Here is a 24,704-nt window from a genome sequence, read left to right on the forward strand (position 1 = left end):
AATCAATCCATTATCTGCTCTCCCAAAGAAACAGCATTATAATAAATAAGGTGTGTGGAAATCTTTGTGTAGTACCCCAATCATCCCTCCAATTGAACAATATAATTAGTCTCACATGTGATTATCAGTAGACTCAGACTTGCAGGTCAGAAGGGACCATTGTGATCATCTAGTCTGACCTCTTGCATATTGAAGGCCATAGAACCTCACCCACTCCTGAAATAGACCCCTAACTTCTGGCTGACTTACTGAAGTCCTCAAATGATGGTTTAAAGACTTCAAGTTACAGAGAATTCACCATTTACACCAGTTTAAACCTGCAAGTGACCTGGGCCCCATGCGGCAGAGGAAGAAGAAAAACCCAGAGGGTCTCTGCCAATCTGACCTGGGGGAAAATTCCTTTCCGACCCCAAATATGGCAATCAGGAGACCCTGAGTACGTGGGCATGACCTTCCAGTAAGATACTTGGGAAAGAATGATCTCTAGTAATTCAGAGCCCTCCCCATCTAGTGTCCCATCTCCAGCAGTTTGGGATTTTTGCTATTGGCAGTCGCCAATGGACCACTTGCCATCGTAGGCAGTCCCATCATAGAATCATAGAACTAAAAGGTACCTTGAGAGGTCATTTAGTCCAGTCCCCTGCACTCAAGGCAAGACTAAGTATTATCATTCTAGACCATCCCTGACAGGTGTTAGTCCAACCTGCTCTTACCATCATACCATACTCCATAAACTTACCAAGCTCAGTCTTGAAGCCAGTTAGGCACTGTGACAGACACTGAGCTCTAACAATCAGTTTACAGAGTCGCTAGCAACCTAACAAAACTGCTGCAGTCACATGCAGGAAAATATTTTCCTTCTCATGGCACAAACTTTTTTTAGACCAGAATCGATAGGTTATTACTGAGAACACCACTAAGGTAAGCCAGCAAAGAATGAGACAGAGAGGAACCTTAAACATTTTAAACCTTGTTAATCACCAAGATGTCAAAGTGCTTTTAACTTTTACCCTTACATGGGAAAGGATCTTAGGCTTCATATCTTCAGTTCCATTTCTGTTTTAACATAGTCTTATTCCAACCACTATTACTTATCCCATATTGCACAAAGTCAGAAACAAAGTGTGTGTGTGTGTGGGGTGGGGGTGGGGGGGAGACAAATCAAGCACTTCAAATACCACATATGTACGCTTTAAACCAAGAACATGTGAATGTGTCACTGCCAAGAGAAACAGGATCATATGGATCAACATGTTAGTATATGTTTTGAACTCTGCATGGAAGGAGGAAAAGCAGAAGACTGGCTACATAATTTTCCAGGATGGTGTGAAATGATTAGTTCCAGATTCTCTTGTAAAGTAATAATCCAAAATTTAAAGTTTTATTTGGTTCTTTTTTCAGCTGCAGACTAGATTACATGAGGATTTGCTACATGACCAACAAGGGAAAGGTGCAGTGCATCATTAGCACCAATTTAGAGATACATCATGATCAAAACCCCAGTTCAATAAGCACATGCTTGAGTGTGCTTTGTTGAACTGGGACCCTCACTAACGTAGGCCATTCCAGATTGCCCATCACCAGAGTAATGCAGTACGGATCTTATATGGTTGGTTTGAATACTTTTTCTAAGAAATCCCCTCATTCAGACAATGAAGTTGAAGTGATAAAGGCTTTGTTTTGGATAAGGTTTAATAAGTTATATTAGTGTTTCATAATCCATAAAACCATTCTTTACTTACTGAGCAAGTAGCATTCACAAGATTTAATTATAAAAAGCCCCAATACATCACTGTTGTTTATCGGATGCCATAAAGTTCCTTTTAAAAGAAATGACATAAAAATAAATGTAGTAAGTCGTAAGCATGTAATTCCTATGTAGATATAAAATCTACCAAATCTACCAAAAAGTGGGGGAGAATGGAGGGAGGGGCAAGTATCTATTTAAGTCTCTTTTAGAAGGGATCTTACGAAGGGAACATCACCTGGTATAAAAGTGACATTCTGTCTTGTAGCTATTGAAGGGTAAAAGTTACTGGTGTATGCACTTGAATCAACATCACTTACTCACCGAGAGGAGGCTATTCCTGTGCTAAAAAAATAAACAGCATGACTGCTGCAATGATTTCTCTCCTAGGAAGGTCACTGATGTCTTCTATTGGCTCAAAAATATGGCACGAGAGCCTGTTCCTATTCCTGGCTCTGCTATATAGTGACATGACCCTAACTCGGTGCTTTTGCTGAGTGCTGGAGGATCCTTTCGCTTAATATTCTGATGGATAGGTTAATCTGGCTAGGATCAGACTTCACCTTCCAACCCTGCTTAGGAGCATAACTAGGCAGCACCTAAATAATCAGTGTCACTGGCGTACTTTGCTATGCAATACATATTATTATTAATTATTATTATTCTGCCAGGATGAAATTCTCCCATGTGCAATGAGCTAGCATAAAGTGTATACAGCACTTAAGACACACTCAAAACCACAAAATAAGGCTAAAATGGGATTTAAACGGTGCATGGGCTTTGTGGAGGGGCTGAAAAAACAGACTACTAGGAAACCTGTTTGAACTTTAACTATGGAAGAACTAATGCCCCTGATTGAGATGGCTAAACTGGATATATCATCTCTAATTGTGTGTAATACAAATTGGACTCCCTTCAAAACACCCCCTTCTCGAAGCTTCAGTCCCTGGGAAGTGGTTCAGTGTGGTGAAGGGACCGGTAAAGATCTTATTTCAAATGACTCTGCAGAACGTCTTGCCAAATATACCCGCAAATCCTCTACAACTCTGTGTGCATGCGCAGGTACCACATACACGTGAGACTATTTGTATGTACAAAAGTCAGCACAAAGTTGCTTATTCTGATCAAAATAAATATTTTCCTGGAATTCTGTTCAAGTAAAAAAAAAAAAAAAAAAAATTAAAAGGTCCCTTATGATTCCTATGGATCAAAGAAGACTATCGGTACATTATATGCAATATACATTAGCCAAACACAGTTATAGGCATCAGTACTACTGCGCCTGTGCACCTATATAGGATTTTATTTCTTCCATTCACACAAACCAAAACACAGACAATCCAAACAGTCAGCCAATTCCAACAATTCCTAATAACAACAAGCAGAGGAAACTTGAGCACGTTCTCTTCTGTGATTCACCTGTAAGTATGTCTGTTTCCTAGCGCCTCTGAGCTCCGGGAGCTCTAACTCTTTGGTTGTATTATTAGATTTTAAACCGTACAAGTAAATTGTTTCCTTGACAAATAAGTTATTCAAGTGGCTCATTCAGTAACAGGTGGACAAACTACTGAAGAGGCACAATCTGTGTGTAATAAAAAGTAGTTAGTTGTGCTCAATCATACCGGTTGAAGTACCTATTGGTTTCAGATGGATGAGCCAAAATACCCTCTCCATTGTCATCAGATCAGGAATGCATGTCATTTTCCTCTGCCTGGTATAGGATAATTTGTTCTATAATAGCATAAATAACATTGGTAAAGTAACTACTGAAATTCTCAAGGTGGTTAATGAAGCAGAACCTCTCGTTCTGAGTTGAGTTCACCCTGTGCAAAGGGCCGTCACTAACGCCATGCACCACTTCAGTTCCACTTAAATCCCATGGATGAAATCCCAGGCGCACTGACGTCAATGGCAAAATTCCCATCGACTTCAATGGGGACAGGATTTCATCCAAAGCCTTAAATATGACTTATGTGCTGGCTCTCTGCACAGGGCTAGATTTGTCCCTTTGCTTGTAGGAGTCTCATGTTCATTTTGTACAGGACAGTTAGTGTGCAAGAAGCTGATAAACACCTTAAGTGAAATTGATACTAAACAGCATGTGCCCCATCTGCACTTACTTTACTATAGGCAGGTAAAGAATAGGTCAAGCCCAGAGGTACAGTGTATCTTCCTGAAATAACATGATCAATTTCTTACTTTTTCTTGATCTGGAGAAAAATTTGATGCCACCGGGCGAGGTAGACGGGTTAGAACTGGGAGAGGATTCTTTGGAAGAGGACCTGAAGATCCCACTGAAGCTCATTCGGCGTGGGGAGCGTGGGGGAGACTCCTGATATGGGAAGGGGAACACTGTTTTTGGTGAACCTGGGCTATGTTTAGATCTCACAGGAGCAGAAACGGGGCTGGAAGGTCGATTTTGGAGCCCTTTTGAGAAAAGGCCTTTCGAAGGGCTGCCCGGATGGTAGCTCTCTTCCACCTGAGGAGGGAAAAGAAAAACAAAACATTAATTCAACCCAGTGTGTTCCCTTAAAAGTCTCAGAACCTGCCTCTGTGGGTATGTCCATACCGCAGCTGGGCGTTGGGATTCCCACTGTGGGCAGACAGACTCTCACGAGCTCAGCTCAAGCTAGTGTGCTAAGAATAGCAGTGTGGATGCTGCGGCATGGGCAGTGGCTCAGGGTAGTGACCCGAGTCGAAGCCCACCTGAGCCTCTCGTAGTGCAATGACCACAAGTCTGTCTACCTGGCTGGGAATCAGCACTTCCGAGCTGCACTGCAGCCATAGCTTGTGAAGTCATTAATCTCATTACAAGGAAATGAACAACCCTCCCAAACAGTCTCAGTGCAATTACATACGTGTCTAAGTGTCCAAAAACAATAATTGGGGTGAAATTCACCCCTGTTCAAAGGGCCAGCACAAAGATCAGTGGGACTGATTTGGTGAATAGGACTGGTGTGGCCCTCAGCACAGGGATCTATGTCACCCCAACTGCATAAGCTCAGAGGAAAAATAAGACAAAAAAAATCCCATACAACTGTTGGGGGAGGGGGAGATTTTCTTATGAATAAAATATTTTGATCTTGAAAAGAGAGAGCAACAAGATTCTTGCTCTCTGCATTTGCTAGCAGACACCACACATGGACAAAAGTGAGTTTAAGTGCTAGGTTCATCTGTTTGAGGTGAGTTGTATTGAGTTCCAAACCCCTTGCATGCCTGTTCCTTAACTCTCACTTGCACCTGGTAAACAAAGGGTAAAGTTTTAGGCAGACAACATGCAAATCTGCCATCTTAAGCAAGATCCTCTTATAAGGTGCTTAGCTACATGTTCGCCTCTAGAACTTACGCCTGCTTAGTAGCCAGGACTAACATAGCAGCCAAATAGCAACGCTCTGATTAGCATAGGATCGGGCTACCCCACAACTCCTGTCCTGCTCATCAATTTATACTTTGTGCCAGTTCAATCTTCTCACCTGCACAATGTAGGATCATACCGTAAACTTATGACCTGATCAGGGACCTATTGTGTTGCAACTGTACAAGCCCATACAATAACTCCTCGCTTAACCTTGTAGTTATGTTCCTGAAAAAAATAATACTTCAAGTGAAACAATGTTAAGCGAATCCAATTTCCCCATAAGAATTAATGTAAATAGGGGGGGGTTAGGTTCCAGGGAAATTTTTTTTGCCAGACGAAAGACTATATATATTATACATATGTACATATACATATATACATACACACACACACACACACACACACACATATATATACACAGTATAAGTTTTAAACAAACAATTTAATACTGTACACAGCGATGATGATTGTGAAGCTTGGTTGAGATGGTGGAGTCAGAGGGTGGAAGAGGGTGGGGTATTTCCCAGGGAATGCTTTACTGCCAAATGATGAACTAGCACTCGGCTGAGCCCTCAAGGGTTAACATGTAGCCTCACGCTCTACAAGGCAGCATGAGTGGAGGGAGGAGACATAATATAGGCGTGGCAGTGGCTGCAAACATTCCCTGCGGAAACTGAACATGATGATGAACCCACACTATCCCACTGGAGCGCACCACTCCCTCCACTTTCCAAAGTGCTGGGGGGGAGGGAGGTGTGCATATGTGTAGGTGTGTGTGAGAGAGAAGCGCATTGCCTCTTTAAGTATGCTGACCCCACTCTAAGTACATTGCCTTTTTAAGTAGATCAACAAGTTGAGACAACAGCTGCTGCTGGCAAGCTCCCTCTGTCCCGAGCCCTGTCTCCTGTCATGTCCCTTCCCTGCTCTGTGGAGATGGGATACGGGACAAGGGGTAGGAGCAGGGTGAGGGGGACACCCTGACATCAGCATCCCTCTTTCCCCACATCCCCTGCACAGCAAGCAGGAGGCTCCCAGGAGCAGCTCCAAGGCAGAGGAGAGGGCAGGAGCAGCACATGGCAGTGTGGGGAGGAACACCTGAATGCCCGGTAATTGATAGCCTGCTGGGCGGCTGTCCACAAGGAACTTAGGAGAGTTGATGGGGGGTTGCCGGTCCACCCTGGTTCCAAGCCCCCACCAGGTAGCTCCAATGGGCAGCTCTTCCTGCAAGCAGTGGACAAAGCAGGCGGCTGCCAAACAACGTTATAAGGGAGCATTGCGCAACTTTAAACGAGCATGTTCTCTAATAGATCAGCGACATAACAACACTAACTGGGACGACTTTATGTGAGAAGTTACTGTACTCTCTGGGAATGGTTTTTCAACCAGTTATGCACCTACCGTATAGTAGCTCCATCTAGGTTGTGTTTCCTTAGTTTATGAGAACGTCACGTGAGACAGTATCAAAAGCCTTACTAAAGTCAAGATATATCACATCTACTGCTTCCCCCCGTCCACAAGGCTTGTTACCCTGTCAAAGAAAGCTATTAAGTTGGTTTGAGATGATTTGTTATTGACAAATCCATGCTGACTTTTACTTATTACCTTATTATCTTCTAGGTGTTTGCAAATTATTTGCTCCATTATCTTTTTGGGTACTGAAGTTAAGCTGACTTTACATAAGACGTAACCACTATTGTTAGAATTGGAATTGCTCATTTATGAGCATAAACGTGACCTAGTTGGCATTACTGAAATCTGGTGGAAAAATTCACACAATTGGAATGTGAGATAATGGTTATGGTCTATTTAGGAAGGATCGAGTGGGCAAAAGGGGATGGGGAGTGACATTCTGTCCAATATAGCGTTTCCTGTTTCCACTGGAAAATTGGAAGCAAATGATCTTGAATTCATATGGATTAATATTCTGACAGATAAAGCCCCAGCCGCTGACAGTTGAAACCGGAAAAGTCACGGAGGTCCAGTAAAGTCACAGAATTCATGACTGTCATGACTAAATCATATCCTTAGTAATGAATATAACTCAGAAGCTAGGAATTGTAGAAAATTAATATGGGAGGCAAAAGAGGACACAAGAAAAAATTAATGGCCAGCAGAGTTATGGATAAGAAGAGAGGATTTGAGTATATTAAGAGCAAAAGGAATCCTAACAATGGTATTGGTCCATTACTAGATGGAAATGGTAGAACTGTCTATAATAATGCAGAAAAGGCAGAAATGTTCAATAAATATTTGTTCTATATTTAGGAAAATGATGATGATGAAGTACTTTCCATTCCAATTGTAACTAAGGAGGATATTAAATAGCAGTTACTAAAGCTGTATATTTTTATATCTTAAAGTCTGGATACTTTGCATCCAAGAGTTTTAAAAGAGCTGACCAAGGAGCTTGCTGGACCATTAATGATGATATTTGCCAAGTCTTAGAACACTGGGGAAGTTCCAGATGAGTGCAAGAAAGCTAATGTGCCAGTATTTTAAAAGGGTAACCAAGATAACGTGGGTAATTATAGCCCTATTAGCCTGACATTGATCCCAGGCAAAATAATGGAACGGCTGATACTGGACTCAATTAATAAAGAATTAAAGGGGGGTAATATAATTAATGCCAATCAGCATGGTCTATTGTAAAATAGATCTTGTCAAACTAACCTGATATTTTTTACCAGATTACAAGGGCGGTTGAAAAAGCTGTGTGTGTTCAGGTAATATTCTTAGACTTCCACAAGGCATTTGACTTGGTACCACAGAATATTTTGATTATGATACTAGAATGAAACAAAATTAATGCTTCACATATTGAACTGATTAAAAACTGGCTAACTGATAGGTTTCAGAATATAATTGTAAATGGGGAATCATCATCAAGCAGGTTTGTTTCCAGTGGGGTCCCACAGGGATTGGTTCTTAGCATTGTGCTATTTAGTATTTTTATTAATGACCTGGAAGAAAACATAAAATCATTGCTGATAAAATTTGCAAATGGCACATAGTTTGGGGGAGTGGTAGATAACGAAGAGGACAGGTCACTGATACAGAGCGATCTGAATTGCTTAGAAAGCTGGGTATAAGCAAACAATAGGCATTTTAATATGTCCAAATGTAAGGTCATCCATCTCAGAACAAAGAATGTTGGCCATTCTTACAGTATGGGGGACTCCATACTTGCAAGCAGTGGCTCTGAAAAGGACTTGGGAGTCATGGTGGATAGTCAGTTGAACATTAGCTCCCAATGCTACACTGTGGCCAAAGGGCTAATGTTATCCTTGGGTATACAAACAGGGCAATCTGGATGTGGAATAGGGAGGTTACAATACTTCTGTATTTGGCACTGGTGCAACTGCTGCTTCAATACTGAGTCCAGTGCTGGTATCCACAGTTCAAGAAAGATGTTAATAAATTGGAGAGAGTTCAGAGAGGAGCCGTGAGACTGATTGGAAAACATTCCTTATAGTGAAAGACTCAAGGAGCTCCATCTGTTCAGTTTAACAAAAGAGAAGGGTAAGTGATGACTTGACCACAGTCTATTAGGTACCTAAATGGGGAACCGAAATTTGATAATCAAGAGCAATCCAGCCGAACAGACAAAAGTATAACAAGATCCAATGGCTGGAAGTTGAAGCTAGACAAATTCAGACTATAAATAAGATGCAAAATGTTAACAGTAATTGTTATATTAAGCATTGGAATAACTTATCAAGGGCTGTAGTGGATTCTCCATCACTTACAATTTTAAACATCAAGCCTGAGTGTTTTTTCTAAAAAATATTCTCTAGTTCAAACAGGAATTAATTCAGGGAAGTTCGCTGGCCTGTGTTAAACAGGGGTCAGACTAGGTGATCACAGTGGTCCCTTCTGGCCTTAGAATCTATGAACACCATCTCCTAGAGAGGAGTAGTTAACTGAAACCGAATGCAGGCAAGAGTGATGTGATGCTGGTAGGAAGCGCGAAGCAGTCACAGCCCTTGACAAGCTTCCCCTGTGGTCAGACATAAGTTTGCTGTATTGGACCCAACCCTTGGATCCCAGTTTCTTTTAAGCCCAGTGGGTGTAGGCAGTATCCTGACACTGTCTTCACCTGACCTCTCTGGCACACTCCTGGGGAACAGAACCTTTCTCTTGTACCCCCTTATTGGGATGTGGGATCCCACAGTCCAGCTGCCCTAGGCCCCAAGTTCTAGTGCTGATCCCTCGAGTGTCCCTAATAGCTTAAGCAAGCCTTTCCCAGAGCATCACCCAGGTGGGTGCTTCCACCCATCCCTGCATGCAAGACCCTCCCTCAGTTTTCTTACCCCTCCTGAGAGCGCTTTGGGTCTTAGTGTCCTTCAGGGAGTCCAGGATCCTCTCTCCTCCAGCTCTTTCCGGTGATGGTCTCCCATGCTAGGGAATGTATCTCGTTTAAAAAGAAATTTCTAATGTTTTGTCCCTTCCTGTCCTTCCCTAGGGGATTTTCCATTCTCCAACCCTCTGTGTGCTGGGCATAGAGGGTCATTAATAATTAATGTGCCTGCCACTTATTGTCTCTCCTGTCCATCTCTTTTTGAAGCTAGGGGATTTACTCATTTTTCTCTCACCCCATTGATACCCTGTGCTGCAGTCCCCATCACGTCAGCTGAAGAAGAACGGATGAGACTCCATTAAGGAGTGCCCCCAAGGGCTCTGTATTAACAGTGGGCACTTCTTTTTCCGTGAGTGCTGAATACCCAGGCCTGGTTTACGCTTAACATTTAGATTGACCTAGCTACATCACCCAGGAGTGCCAAAAATTCACACCCGTGAGCTCCATAGTTAAGCCGACCTAACCCCCAGTGTAGCTATGGCTTGGTCAATAAAAGAATTTTTCCATCGACCTCACTACTGCTGCTTGAAGAGGTAGATCAACTACAGCCATCGATAAAACTCTTCCTTCATTGTAGGAAGTGTGTACAGTGGCACAGCTGCAGTGCTATAGGTTTGCCGCACTAGCACCTGTAGTGTAGCATGGCCTCAGCCTCTAAAGTACTTCCAACCCCTGCTGGCTCTGGGAACTGAGATCAGAAACATAACCCAAGTCATTCACATGGAAGCACAGAGCACTGTCACTAGGCTACCGGGTCAGCCAACTTGGTCATATCCTATTTTATTTTAGGAAAGTGACATCTCTCTGATTCTGTAGGATGCTTTATCATCTCCTTGCTGTCACTCATGCAGAATCAAGGAAAGTAATAGTGCAGAGCATAACCACATGCTGCATGGGAATGCAAACCCTCCATTATCTTCTGGTCTAATCAAGCCAGCTCTTCTGATTCTATGAGCTCTTTTGTTCCACCGGAATGAGGAAATCATCCAATTAAGTTTATCAAAGAGCCTCTTATTGAGATTCACTGGAAGGGCAGGAAATAAGTACAGACTTCTAGCTAGTGTATTCTCTCTAATTACATTTATTCTCCCCATCAAGGAGAGTGGAAGGAGATTCCTTTTCTGTTAATCTGTCTTCATTTTTTTCAGTATAGAAGCATAATTAAGGTCAAATAACTCTCTGAAAGAGAAGGATAACAAAACCCAAATGTTCCATAAACATCCTAGCCCCTTTGAATGGGAAGAGGGGGAGGGCAATACAGGAGTATTTAATAGGAGATGGGCTCAAGGCACAAATTTCAGATCAAAATGTTCCCTAAATTCAGCAGTGTCCAAAATCAGGATATTAGTTTGAGCCCATTTCTAGTCTGGGAATAAGACAATATTTTCAAACCTGAGTGCCTATAGTTAAGCATCTAAATCCATAATCAGAAGTTGAATCAAGTGGACTGAATTTTCAGAGGTGCTGGGCAACACAAATTCCTTTGAACTCTTGGTCAGATGGATCGTGAGAGGGATCATTTTAGCAGCAGTGTTTGGGATAGATTTTAGAGGAGTGGTATGTGTATCCAGGAGGCCACAGAAGAGTACTTTGTAGTCTTCAAGACCAAAGTCCAGACAAGCGCCCTAGCTTTTGGGACAGAATGGAAGAATCAGATTTTCAGTAAGAAATAGAGGAAAGAAAGCCACAAGATTTGGATGTGAGAGAGGACCGAGAGGCAGGATTGAAGATGAAGATGAAGAGGAGGATGTTGAGTAGTGTTAGCAGTGACGGAGAATGGGGGAAATGATATTAGTTTAGGAGAACAGATTGATTAACTTTGTCTTGGCTGTATATGCTTGAGTAGTCAGTGAATCATCCAATCAGAAATCCAGAGGAGCCAAGGTGTGGGATTTGGCTCTGAGATCAGGGGTGGAGAAGTATGGAGTCCTCAGCATAGAGATGATAGTTTAATCTGTGTCTCTAGAGAAAGTTGTCCAGCGATAGGGTGTAGATGAAGATCATGTGAGCACCAACAACAGAGCTGTGTTGGACATCTGTGGTGAAGGGGTGAGTGAGGGAGAAGGGGAGACATTAAAAGAGACACTAAAAGAGTGGTCAGAGAGAGAATGGGGGTCTAAGAGAACATTGCCCTGAAAACCTAGGGAGAATGGGGTATTGAGGAGAAGGGAGAGAGAAGTAGCTTAAAGAGCAGCAGAAAGGAGGAGGATGGAGTTCAGGAAGATATCATTAGAGACTTTGGTGACAGCAGTTTCAGTGGAGTGGAAGGATGGAACCAGATTGGAGGGGATGTCTGATGAAATATGTCTATATGTTTCTAGATAATCTTGTATAGTGTTTTTCATGCTGAAAGAACTCAACATACTTTACAAACAATATTAAGTAGAGTAATCACATTGCCACTGAAGTGTGGCCTTCTCTGGGATGGCACATGAAATCTGCCTGACAGTGCGCAGCAACCCCACCCAGCAGGTGAGGATAGGAAGTGAAGAAGAATACCATATCCAGATGAAACTAGAAGGGGAAGTTTGTTAGGCAGGATGCAGTTACCTGGGCTGAATTTTAGCTAGGTGACCAGGTTAACACAGCTTCAGTGAAAAGTGCTAGGACAGGGGTGGCCAAACTTACTGGCCCTCCAAGCCACATACAACAATCGTCAGAAATTCGAGAGCCAGGGCACACCTGGCGGGGGCTAGGGCTTGGGGCTTCAGCCCTGCGGGAGGCGCCTGACAGGACTCGGGGTTTCAGCCCTGCTCCTGCTGAAGCCCTGAGCCCCAGAAGGAGCACCCCGCAGGGCTGAAGCCCCGAGATCCCACTCCCCACTGGGCAGAAACCCATGCCCCACCAGCCCACTGAAAGGCAGAGATCCCGAGCTCCCCCTCCCAGTCTGGGAGATGGAGCATGGGGGAGCACTGCAGGGGTTCCACGAGCCGCATTTGTTAAAGCGCCGCACATGGCTCGCGAGCCACAGTTTGGCCACCCCTGTGCTAGGGAGTCTTTAATGACCATTTTACATGTCATCCAAAAAGCAGAATAGAGTCTGCAAGGTATTAGTGAGCAATGTATCACACAGCCTCCTCTCTCCATCCTTGCCAATGCTCGCAGCCTCAATCCAAGTTTTAGGGACATTAAGCTTAAACTTGGATCTTAAAAACCCTGTGAATATGTGCTCTGCCCCAACTCAGCAGTGCAGGAAGGTTTCCCTTCTTCAGTTAGGTGTTTGGACTTGGCATCTTTGACTTAACATGCTCACTGGCTAAGACAGTCTTTCATTTTGTTTCATTAGACCTCACTTGCGTACGTATTAATTTACATTGTGTTTCCATTGTTTATTTTGATAATTTATCTCTTAATACCTGCTTATCCAGTCTGGATTGAATGAGCCATTGTGTCATGAACCACATGCATATAGACCTATCTGATTCACACTGTGCTTGTTTTCCTGCACCAACATACAATAATGTGAGAGGGTTATCACTGAGAGAAACTGGAGAGTGACATTTGCATCTACATCACAGCGAGACAGATTTTTCAAAGGCACAAATGGGAGTTAGTTTCCTACTTGACTTTGAAAGTGTACCTCAAGGAACATAAAGAACAAGAAAAATGATCCATCTAGTCTTGTATCCTGTCTTAAACAGTAGCCAATGCTGGATGCTTCAGAGGGAGAAATAAGAACCTCACAAATGCATCAGACTATTCAATTCTATACCATGGGAGAAATTTCTTCCTGACTCCAGCTTGCGATGCTTTTGTGCCTTGAAGCATGAAGATTGATAGTGACTTGTGACTTATACTAGCAAGGCTAAATTGTTGCTGCTGTTCTTTTTTATATAAATGACTCATCCTTTTTGGAAATCTACTAAGCTGTTAGCCTCAGATATTCTAAGAAGGAAGTACTATTCTGTTGCCCAAAGAAAGGTCACAGGCTTCTATCCCTCTGTGATGGAGTGACATGTATGTGAGCATGCAGTACTGTTATGAAAGAACTCAGGGCAGTAATTTCCTTTCATTCAGTAACATGCACTTAAAATGTTCTGTGTCTCCCCCTGGTGCTCAGCTAATTCAGCTGTGTGATCACCACCATTTCTTTTACTCGTGTTAAAGTGAATAAAAGATACTGCTGTTTCTGCGTACTATTTCAGAACAATTTTCTTTCATATCTGACTAATATTTAAACAGGATACATTGATAAGTTACTTAAGAAATGTCTAAACTTTGATTTATTTTATTTTTTTTGCCCCCAAATTTTTGTAGCTGCGTTAGCACAGGAAGGTCCTGTACTATAAACAAACACTTAAAACTGTATCTTTTATCATTGTTTTGATATTGCTAGATGAGCCTTCGGGGGGATAAACTAATAAAGGTGACACACGAAAAATTATTGACACTTCGCTATTTTACATTCTTAATGGACTTGTCTTTTAGGTAAGATATTAGTGAAATTATCCATTTGCAAGTGTTCTGAAATTGTAGTTATTGCAGCTTTGTGGTTATGCATGATGATGAACTCAAATTTATAGAACTGTGCCTCTGACCCTCACTTCCAGTTAATGTCTTTGGCCCATAACCAAATTTAAATTTGCAGTATTCTCCGGATATGCTGTGAATATCAGCTTCCCATGTTAATTGGCTGTTTCAGAAGATATACTTGTGAGCAAAAAGCTATGTGGCAGTAATTTCAGTCAGCTTAATCATATGAATTGCATTGTAATATTTCTGTAAAATTAGCAATAGCTTTAAAAAATGTTACTACTTTGAAGATGTTGACGTAGTATACTACGTACAGTTTTTATTTATATTGTGGTAGTGCCTGCAGGATCAAAGATCAAGCCCTTTGTGCTATACAAACAGATAACAAAAATGGTCTTTGCCCCAGAGGGCTTACAGCAGTGGTCCCCAAACTGTGGGGCACACCCCCCTAGGGAGCGCAGAAGAATTTCCAGTGGGGTATGGGCCAGCCCCACAGGGCAGGGGGCCAGGGAGGGAGTGCCACCTAGCCCTGCTCTGCCCCCAGTTCCACTCCGGTCCCTACTACTGGCCCTCGGCCCCCACTCTCGGCTCCCGGCTTCAGCTCTGCTCCTGGCCCCAGCCGCGGCCCAGCCATGACTCCGCTCTCAGGCCAGGGGGGCATGGAAACATTCCATTACTGGTAAGGGGGGGCGCGACAGGAAAAGTTTGGGCACCACTGGCTTACAGTCTAACTAAAGGAAGTATTCTCATTATATAGATGGGGGGGCGGAACTTATGCACATAGAGAAAGTGACTTTCTCAAGGACACACAAGGAGTCTGTGACAGAGCTGGGAAGTCCCAGTCAAGTTCCTTAACCACAAGATCATCCTTCTTTTCTGTAGAAGGGAAATGGTCAAGTCCATTACATAGTGCTACAGTTAGAATTAATATAAATAGTTCTGTTCTGTCAAAACTATAGGACCTCCCATCAAGACCCACTTCTTCCATGAAGCCTAAATGAAAAGATAGGTTATGGCGGAGTCAGAGATAGCTGAGTGTTTATATTCATGTAAAAATGAATATGTATGTATAACAATTGTGTAAATCTGATTGTATTTCTCTCCCTACACCCTCCATAGGTTGCTTGTCATCTTTGATTATAAACTCCTCAGGGCCTGGACTGTAGTTTTATACAGTAACTCCTCACTTAAACTCGTCCTGGTTAACGTTGTTTCTTGTTACGTTGCTGATCACTTAGAGAACATGCTCGTTTAAAGTTGCGCAATGCTCCCTGATAATGTTGTTTGGCACCTGCCTGCTTTGTCCACTGCTTGCAGAAAGAGCAGCCCATTGGAGCTACCTGGTGGGGGCTTGGAAGCAGGGTGAGTCGGCAGCTCCCCTATCAGCTCTCCGCTCCCCTAAGTTCCCTGTGCAGCACCTGCCCAGCAGGCTAGCAATTGCCAGGCAGTTCAGCTGTCCCTCCCCCACTGCCATGTGCTGCTCCTGCCCTCTGCCTTGGAGCTGCTCCCGGGAGCCTCCTGCTTGCTGTGCAAGAGGGGGAGGAGGGGTGCTAATGTCAGGGTGTCCCCCTCACTCCGCTCCTACGCCCCCGCTCCTGTACCTCATCTCCACAGAGCTGGAGGGGACACCACAGGGCTCAGGACAGAGGAAGGTTGTTATTAGGAGAAGGAAGGTAAATTGTTCTTGTTAATCTCTGAGGATAGGACAAGGACAAGAAGCAATGGGCTTAAATTGCAGCAAAGGCGGTATAGGTTGGACATTAGGAAAAATTTCCTAACTGTCAGGGTAGTTAAGCACTGGAATAAATTGTCTAACTTGCTCTTAAAAATCTCCAAACACCCGTTAGGCATGATCTAGGTGCAGGGGACTGGACTAGATGACCTCTCAAGGTCCCTTCCAGTCCTACAATTCTATGATTCTATATATCAGAGTATACTGCTGAGGCTTCAGTCCATGTTGTCTCTCAGTCTCCCCAGCTATTTCATATAGATGTTGAATACATCAGGACTGAGCTTTGTGGGACTCCATACATAAGATTTCTGGAGGTGGGGGGGAACTAATCGTCTTATCGATGCTCCTGAGTTCCATCAGAAAGGAGGACTTACATTATTTCAGGGAACTCCTGGATAGGCGTATTTGGAGATCAACAGTACCAAGTTCTCCATAAGGGTCTAACAGCATGAATACTGATGTACTTTCCCCTATCTATAGACGAGGGAGAACATTCACCTTATCAACAAGTGCTGCTTCGGTAGCATGTCACACCAGAAGCTTACATGAGAAGGGTTTCCAAGCAGTCAAACTGTAGTCCCTGCCCTGAGCAGTGAAGGAGAAAGCTGAGCTGAGATTAACTCCTTGTTCACATGGCACGAGACAGTGAGGAGAGGAAGGATGGTTATAGCTTATTAATTATTATTATTATTATTATTAAGTTTAAGCAATTGCGGCACTGGAAGGGACTCAGGATATCTGCGTTCTATTCCTAGCTCTGCCACAGACTTCTTGTGTGATCTTGGGCAAAGCATTTTCAGTCCTTCAGTTCACTATTTGTACAATAAGGATAATACTTCCCTGCCTGAAAGGGATGTTAGGATGATGCATTCATTAATGATTGTGAGCTGCTCAGATATTATAGTGATGAGCACTACAGGGAACACTTACAAATACATTTTCTAAAAGTGCCTTTGCACCCTTTCACAAAAAAGAACAGTCAAATTTAATGAAAAACTTTAAAAGCAGATGATAGTGAGATCTTGTGGACTACTCACCTTTAACTCACTCTATAACCTAGGCTGTAAAGGGATTTAAGTATGAAAAGATAGACATCTCTGATTTACTGCAAGTCTCCAAAATGACTGGGACATGGGAAATGCAGATGCTATATATAAAGGAGTCACCTCTTTTTGCATGTGCAAGTCAGATGGATCAGACTGTGACTTCAACCTTGGACAAGGGAGAACCACTTACCTGAAGTAAATACTAATTTGAATTGTTTGTTTGCTTATCTTCAGCAAAGGCTGATTTACATTTTTATTTAGAATTATATAACATACTACTGACTGATGCTAGGACTAATTCAGTTATGGGAGAGATCTGCTCATGAAGTGCATGGTAATGGGTAGGATGAGATGCATGTAATGGATTTTAACATATGGTTTATTTCCCATCGGAGACTGGGCATAGTCAGTTGATCTCATTCCATTTTGGAGCACAGGTTGAACACAGCTTGAAGTCTAATATTAGGAAGCACTGAAGGTGCTAGATTTCAATCAAAAAATCATCCAGTTTATAAAAGCAATTTCATACCTCTTTGAGGCCCAATCCTACAGCTGTTCCATGCACAGAATTTGAAGTCAATGGCAGTTCTGCAGGCTGAGTGACAGCAGAGCAGAGCTGGGCCCAAGTGTTTATAAAATATCTTTACTGGAGCTGCAGAAAGAAGACATGGCTGCTGGGAAACATTGTTCCAGCTCTTCCCAAGAAGGTCACTGGCCAGAATGACATCACAAAACTGGAAGGAAAAATTCAGGCACCTCCAAAATGTCAAAGGAGGACTTCAAAGAGGCATCACACAGCCTTGGGAACGAGTAAGACCACAAGAGAAAATCTGGTACATTTTTTTCAGGATTGACCCTCATATAGTTTTCCCATCATCAAGAGAAAATAGGAGACTCTAGATGGAGAACGCAATTTTTAGCCAGAAATTACTGCCTTTCACCATCATAAAAATTCAGCGCAAAGATATCACACTATTCAATTTATGCTAATCCACCAAATATATCTCTCTTTCAGTGACTTTGTACATTTTTTCCCCATCCAGTGTCTACATGGGTTCTCTTCCATCCATCTCTCACTCCTGCATCACAGTCTTAGAAGTTCCAACACCGAAAAGAACAAGGCCAGTGACATTAGGATGCTGAACTGCTGATGGAGTGGACCAGCTTCTAACATGATTATCCTTTACCCTGAGGTGCAAAATAATAGAGGAAAAAATTGCTGACAAAAGCCAATTTATTTAAGTGTCACTTCTGGATACATATTAACGTCACTAGGACAATATTTGTCATTTCCCCTGCCTTGAGCCACAAAATAGAGACACTGTGATAGACTGCAAGAGGTCTCATTTAACCATAGAGTTAATATTCTTTGCTTAAGTGTTATTGTGAGTCAGAATAGGCCGTTTTGCAGATATAGGCTGAATTGACACTTTTTCGGGGAGGTTTACTCTTCATTCTCCAGACTAGATAGCATGGCCACACACACACACACACACACACACACCGGACCTACTGCCAGGACTTTGAGAGCCAGGAGACCCCATCACAACTGGTGCCACTCTAAAGGACGTGGAGCTGCTCTATAACAAGTTTTGAATACTATCTTTCTATGTATTTGTCTGACTGTTGGCAAGGGATGTTTGCCAAATTAATATGTTTGGTTTAGTTTAACAGCAGGCTTCTGAAAAAACAAGCAGGAAGGCAAGGGAGTGGATTCCGATAAGATACCTCCAGGGGGATTAAGGGAGAATGCCTGAGCTATTAAGTAGGAAGCTCCTACCTCCTTGGCTCCCGTTAAATTTTACAGCTTATTTTGCCAATACTGGGAATAAACAGATCAAAAAGACCATAACAAGTTAAAAGGACTCATTGGCCAGAGGTCAGGAAGCTATTCATAGGGAACAGACTGACACCCAAAGATATCTGTTTGTTTACTGTACAACACCACACAGCAACGCCTCTCAGTGAATCACAGTAGCTAACCATATTCCTAGGGATAACTGTTGTAATTCAGTGAGGAGTGTTACTGTATTAAGTTAAATTTAATTTGCAGTGTTTATAGCAACAGTGCTGTAGTAGGGACTGTTTTTCTTTCTTCAAAGGAAGTATCACATTAGTACAACAGTGGTGCAGGGCAACCCAGCAGTGGCTCCCTTTATCCCTGGTCTAATTCCATGGACACTGGGGACTTACAGCAAGGGAGATTCTGGGCCCAAGACTCCCAGCCTCTGCAAACCTAAGTAAAATAAAACGTGTTTATACTACCACAAGCACTATGAAATTACAAGGAGGATGAAACCTTTGAAACATCCTACCTTTCGAGAAGCACTTTTGTCTGCGCTCTCCACATCTCCATCCAGGAATGGCATGGCAAATGAGCTAAGATCCTAAAGAGGAGAAAAGGAAAATTAATGCCTTACATTAATACCTTTCTCCTGCTTTGCTTTAGGTATTCCTATTGTTCTAGTCCACAGTTTTATTCCTGAAACATACACCGGCATACCACGTACTACTTCACAAGTAAGCTTTAATAACTGCTGAAAAATAAGGGCCCGCTTCAGCACTCCCTGGCTCTGAAGTCAAAGGGAGATTTGCTTGAATAAGGTGGAAATACGGAATGCTTTGCAGGGGCCTAGGCCTCATCCCCTGAGGCTAGGTCTACACTGGGGGGGGGGGGGATCGACTTAAGATATGCAAATTCAGCTACGTGAATAGCGTAGCTGAATTCGACATATCCTTTTCGACTTACCCCGCTGTGAGGACAGCGGCAAATCAACCGCCGCGGCTCCCCCGTTGACGGCGCTTACTCCTCCTGACGAGGTGGGAGTACGCGCGTCAATTCAGGGATCGATTTATCCGTCTAGATGAGACACGATAAATCGATCCCCGAGAGATCGATTTCTACCCGCAGATCCGGGCGGGTAGTGTAGACTAGCCCTGAGACTCAGAACCTAGGGCCTTATGCTAGGACTTTCAAAGGAGACTAATGGAGTTAGGTATCGAGATTCCACTGAAATTCATAGATGATATTTGGGATATACACACTTGTTCACCAACACAAATATCTTGCCTCTAGCAGTGACATCGTTATTATTTTTATGCACTATTTAAAGCAATTAACAAGAGAAAACATAGATAATCTGAAAATATGTAACATACGTCTAGGAGAGAGAAGACAGACACAGCGTGGAGTTGGGAAAATAACCTATGTACTTTCACAAATTAGAGAGGAGCACACGATTGATCAAGTGAAGTGGAACCATGAGACAAGTATGCACGGTCATCCTTAATTAATGAAAACAAACTGCAATTATATTCCACCCCCCGCTGCCTGTTCTATTTAGATCACTTTCCAGTCTCATCATTTAGAGTAACACAGGTTTTTTAAAATTAATAATTAAATGTTTTCTGTAAGGCTCAAGTTTACCATCCATCTGATCAGAGAGGTGGGTAATGCACAACTCACACTATATACCTCTCAGTTATTCAACTTTGTGAACAGAAGTTCTGTAATGAGATACCTAACTGCAGTTTGAGCTTTGGATCCAAGGCTGAATAAATATTTTTCCTGATGTAGAACACACATACACACACACACACACACATACCCCTCTGCCCTCTTGGGTGTCAGTTCAAATGCAGGCCATTTTAGTCGTGGCTAAAAGTTATCAGCTAATGGCTGTTTGGTGGGTCTTCATCTGGTTCCTTATGTAGAAGTGTCTAAATCACAAGAGCCACCACCAAAATTGGCACCCTTTTTGGAAGTGCCATCAGAGAACCTCGATTCAATCCCTCTTTATCAGAAACACTTACATTTGTACCTCATCCAACAGCATAATCTTTGTTTTGCACAGTTCATAAAAACAACTTGTGATTGAACAGTTGTTCATTAAAAATTAACTTTGTTCTCTCTTTTTTGTTTTTGGAGATGGTGTTTTTTGGGGGGAGGGGAGTTGGGTTTTTTTTTTTTTTTTTTTACAATGAAAGTGTGTGGCAAAATGAGCAGATGGCAGAGCAAAAATTGGTCTCATCCCAGATTGCATAATCATCCTAAATGCAAAACATGATTTTTTAAGCACAAACTTCAGACACTCTTAAGGATTGTGCCTTTATAATATTCCAGTTATATAACTAACAACAAGTCTGGACATTTTGGCCTCAACCTCTCCATCTCAAAATTCTCCCCACCCCCGTTCCTCTGGCTGGTTTAACAGCAGAACTGCCCGTTTTTCCTATAGGACAATTATTGTAGCCTAGTGGATAAAGTGCTTGCATTGCATTTAGAGGATTCTGCATTCAAACCCCAATTGGGGTTGCATTTCTTTACACATTCAATATTTGTGTAATGAAATGCAACCCCAACAGCGAATGTGCCAAGAAATGAAACCCCTTCAATATTATCTATTTGTTCAATGAGATACTGGTGATTCAGTTCCAACTATTTAATAATTACCTGTACCATCCAAATCCAGGCAATAGTGCAATGTCATGTATGCATGCAGCAACTCTACACTAAATATTATTTCAAATTTTCATGGAACTTTGCTAGCATGTGGCCCTTAATATGAACTAAAGAATACACTTCGTAGCTCGTTGTACATTTATTCCATGTGCCGGGCTTCCTCTCATGTCAGTGGGACACATTGTCCCCTCTGCTTCCATCGGAAAAGGGGACTCAAAACTAGTAAATCTGGGTGGGCATGCATAGCATAGGAAGAGGTCCCACATCATGCAATTGTCCATCCTGTACATACCCAAGTCTGTGAAAGCTCCTTTCGAGGTGCAATGATTAAGGCTACGTTTTAGTCATGGATATTTTTAGTACAGTAACTCCTCGCTTAACATTGTAGGTATGATCCTGAAAAATGCTACTTTAAGTGAAACGATGTTAAGTGAATCCAATTTCCCCATAAGAATTAATGTAAATATGGGGGGTTAGGTTCCAGGGAAATTTTTTACACCAGACAAAAGACATATATATATATATATATATATATATATATATATATATATATATACACATATATATACATACACACACACACACACACACACACACAGTATAAGTTTTAAACAATTTAATACTGTACACAGCAATGATGATTGTGAAGCTTGGTTGAGGTGGTAGAGTCAGAGGGTGGAAGAGGGTGGGATATTTCCCAGGGAATGCCTTACTGGTAAATGATGAACTATCACTCGGCTGTGCCCTCAACTGTTAACACATTGTTGTTAATGTAGCCTCATACCCTACAAAGTAGTACAAATGGAGGGAGGGGAGACAGCATGGCAGAGAGAGACAGAGACACAGAGTGTGTGTGAGAGATTGAGAGAGAGAGAGAGACAGACATGAATTGCCCCTTTAAGTACACTGACCCCACTCTAAGTACATTGCCTTTTTAAGTAGATCCACAAGTTGGGACAGCAGCTGCTGCCAGCAAGTTCCCTCCGTCCTGAGCCCTGTCGTGCCCCACCCCCTATTCTGTGGAGATGGCCCAATGGCGTAAAGGAGCAGAGGGGTGAGGGGGACACCCTGTCATTAGCTCCCCCTTTCCTTCCCCTCTCCCCCCCCGCCCCGCACAGCAAGCAGGAGGCTCCCGGGAGCAGCTCCAAGGCAGAGGGCAGGAGCAGCACATGGCAGTGCGGGAAGGGACAGCTGAACTGCCGGCAACTAGTAGCCTGCTGGGCAGCTGCCGCACAGGGAACTCAAGGGAGCTGATGGGGGGTCTGCCGGTCCACCCTGGTTCCAAGCGCCCACCAGCTAGCTCCAACAGGCTGCTCTTTCTGCAAGCAGTGGACAAAGCAGGTGGCTGCCAAACAATGTTATAAGGGAGCATTGTGCAACTTTAAACGAGCATGTTCCCTAATTGATAGTAACAACAAAACAACGTTAACCGGGAGGACTTTAAATGAGGAGTTACTGTAAAAGTCATGGACATGTCACGGGCAGTAAACAAAAATTCACAGCCCGTGACCTGTCCAGGACTTTTGCTAAAAATACCTGTGACTAAAACTTGGGCCAGGGGCGCCGCAGGTGCTGGGGTAGGTGGCCCAGATGCTGGGGGAGGTGACCCAGGACCCCCACTGGTGCTGGGGGAGGGGGTTGGCAGGGCTGGCAGGGGCTCCCTACTCGGCTCCCCCACACACACACACCCAAACTGCTGCTGCAGAAGTCACGGAAGTCACAGAAACCGTGACTTCCCTGACAGACTCACAGCCTTAGCAATGAGCCATGGGCATAGGAGACTGTGGGGTTTCTGGAGGCAGAGCTGGGGGTTGAAACTAAAAACCAGGCCATAGGCCTCGTACGTTTGCTACCTAAATACAGTGGCACCTGTATTAATGGCCACTTTTGGAAATTTGAGGCCTAAATGACTTGCCCAGACACCCAGGAAGCCTGTGGCAGAGCGGAGAATGGAACGCAGATCTCCTGAACTCCAGTCCTTTGCCTTAAGCTTAGACTACAAATCTTAAAATTGCAAAAGGGATGGTACAGCCCTATCTGCAAGAGCAGAATTTCAGTTACCAAATCTAAACAATTACAGCCTCAAACTTTAAAAATAACAACAAAATTCTCTTGCACTGTTATGCAATAGCATCCAGTGCCAACCTCTGCATTTACCAAAAAGATCCATCACCCTTGTGGTAGCCAAGAGAAAGTTTTTTGGTTTTGTTTGTTTTGGGTTTTTTTGTTTTAACAGAAGCGGGAAAAGTCACAGTGTTCTCCAAAGGGGAATTTTACACCATCTTAAACAGCAACCATCTTTTCATTGCCATCCCTGCAGCCACCAAATTGTGTCCACACACTTCCCCCGGCATACAGACTCTCCCCCAACCATGCTGAATGTGCAGTTAATGGTGAACATGACAATCAAAACCACTGGGCTTGCCAAGAACAAAACACTGAGGACATGTCTACACTGGCAAGTTTCTGTGCCACAAGTTATACCACTTTTATTAAAACTCTGGAATTAAACCGCTGTCCACACTGTGCTCTTTATGACACTGGAGCGCATCCACATTAGCAACGTCACATGATGCAGGTTTCCCAATCCCTTTGTTCCATGGGCATCCTGCTATATTGCCAGCTGCTTTTCAACTGAAGTGTGTGTGTCAGGAAGTGTGAGCGAGTGTATGGAGGGGGGGAGGAGAGTGTGTGTTTTGCGGGACAGAGAGTGTGTCAGCATGTCTTGTAAGTTCAGACAGCATCAGGAAGCAACCAGTCCTGAGGCAGGGGGAAGGGGAAACCCCAACATCAGCCCCCGCCTCCCTCCCTGGGCTCTCTGCACAGCAATCTCTCTCTTTCTCTCTCTCTCTCTCTCTCTCTCACACACACACACACACACACACACACACGCCTCTGTGTTCAACAGCACCAGCATTCCACATTAATGGTTTGTTTTGTGTCCCAGAGCAGATCAGCACAGCACACAATGTCTGTCAGAAACGGTGCTTTGAAAGGGGAGGGGCGCATGTCTCCAGGGCAGCCGAGTACAAAACAATGAGCAGAGTGGTCACTTGAGGCATTATGGGACAGCTCCGGAGGCCAATTACAGCGCAGAAAGCAATCAAGTGTCTACACTGGCAATAGAGCGCTGGAGCCGCTGCGCAAACAGCCTTACAAATCTCGACGAGGTGGGTTTTTTGCCGCGCTGCAACTGAGGAGTTTCTGCGCACTAAGTGGCTCGGCAATGTGTACACGTCTGCAGTTTGAGCGCAAAAAGCTGCTTTACTGCGCAGAAACATGCCACTGTAGACAAGCCCTGAATGGGAGAGGAAAATACATTCTTATTTCAATTAGCAAACAAAAACGACATTTAGTGACAGATAAGGCTGCATGAGGACACACTCCATCCACTTAAAACCTAAAAAGTATGAAAAAGTGCATTCCTTTCAACCTTCCCATTGCCCACATGCTGTTGATAACACACTCCACCACTCAATAAGACTTTCAATTTTATCTCTAACAGATACCCAAAAGCAATACATACAGT

The 24,704-nt window shown here is 43.3% G+C and overlaps 1 protein-coding gene across 7 annotated transcripts in view; it reads right to left on the reverse strand.

Annotated features, from left to right (window-relative positions):
- The window catches only part of PRKAG2 (protein kinase AMP-activated non-catalytic subunit gamma 2), a 368,891-nt gene that overhangs the window by 245,055 nt on the left and 99,132 nt on the right, over positions 1-24,704 (reverse strand). For all 7 annotated transcript variants that reach the window (XR_003899816.1, XR_003899815.1, XR_003899817.1 and 4 more), the window contains exons 2-3: positions 19,029-19,100; positions 3,947-4,226 (exon numbers count right to left, since the gene is read on the reverse strand). Coding sequence is in view for 4 of the 7 variants with exons in the window: in XM_029911642.1 (XP_029767502.1) it covers positions 3,947-4,226; positions 19,029-19,100 (352 nt within the window). In the remaining 3 variants the exon portion in view is untranslated. The remainder of the gene's footprint in view (positions 1-3,946; positions 4,227-19,028; positions 19,101-24,704) is intronic.

This window comes from Terrapene carolina, unplaced genomic scaffold, assembly GCF_002925995.2.
Source record: "Terrapene carolina triunguis isolate 2854851 unplaced genomic scaffold, T_m_triunguis-2.0 Scaffold111, whole genome shotgun sequence".
NCBI classification, from domain to species: Eukaryota; Metazoa; Chordata; order Testudines; family Emydidae; genus Terrapene; species Terrapene triunguis.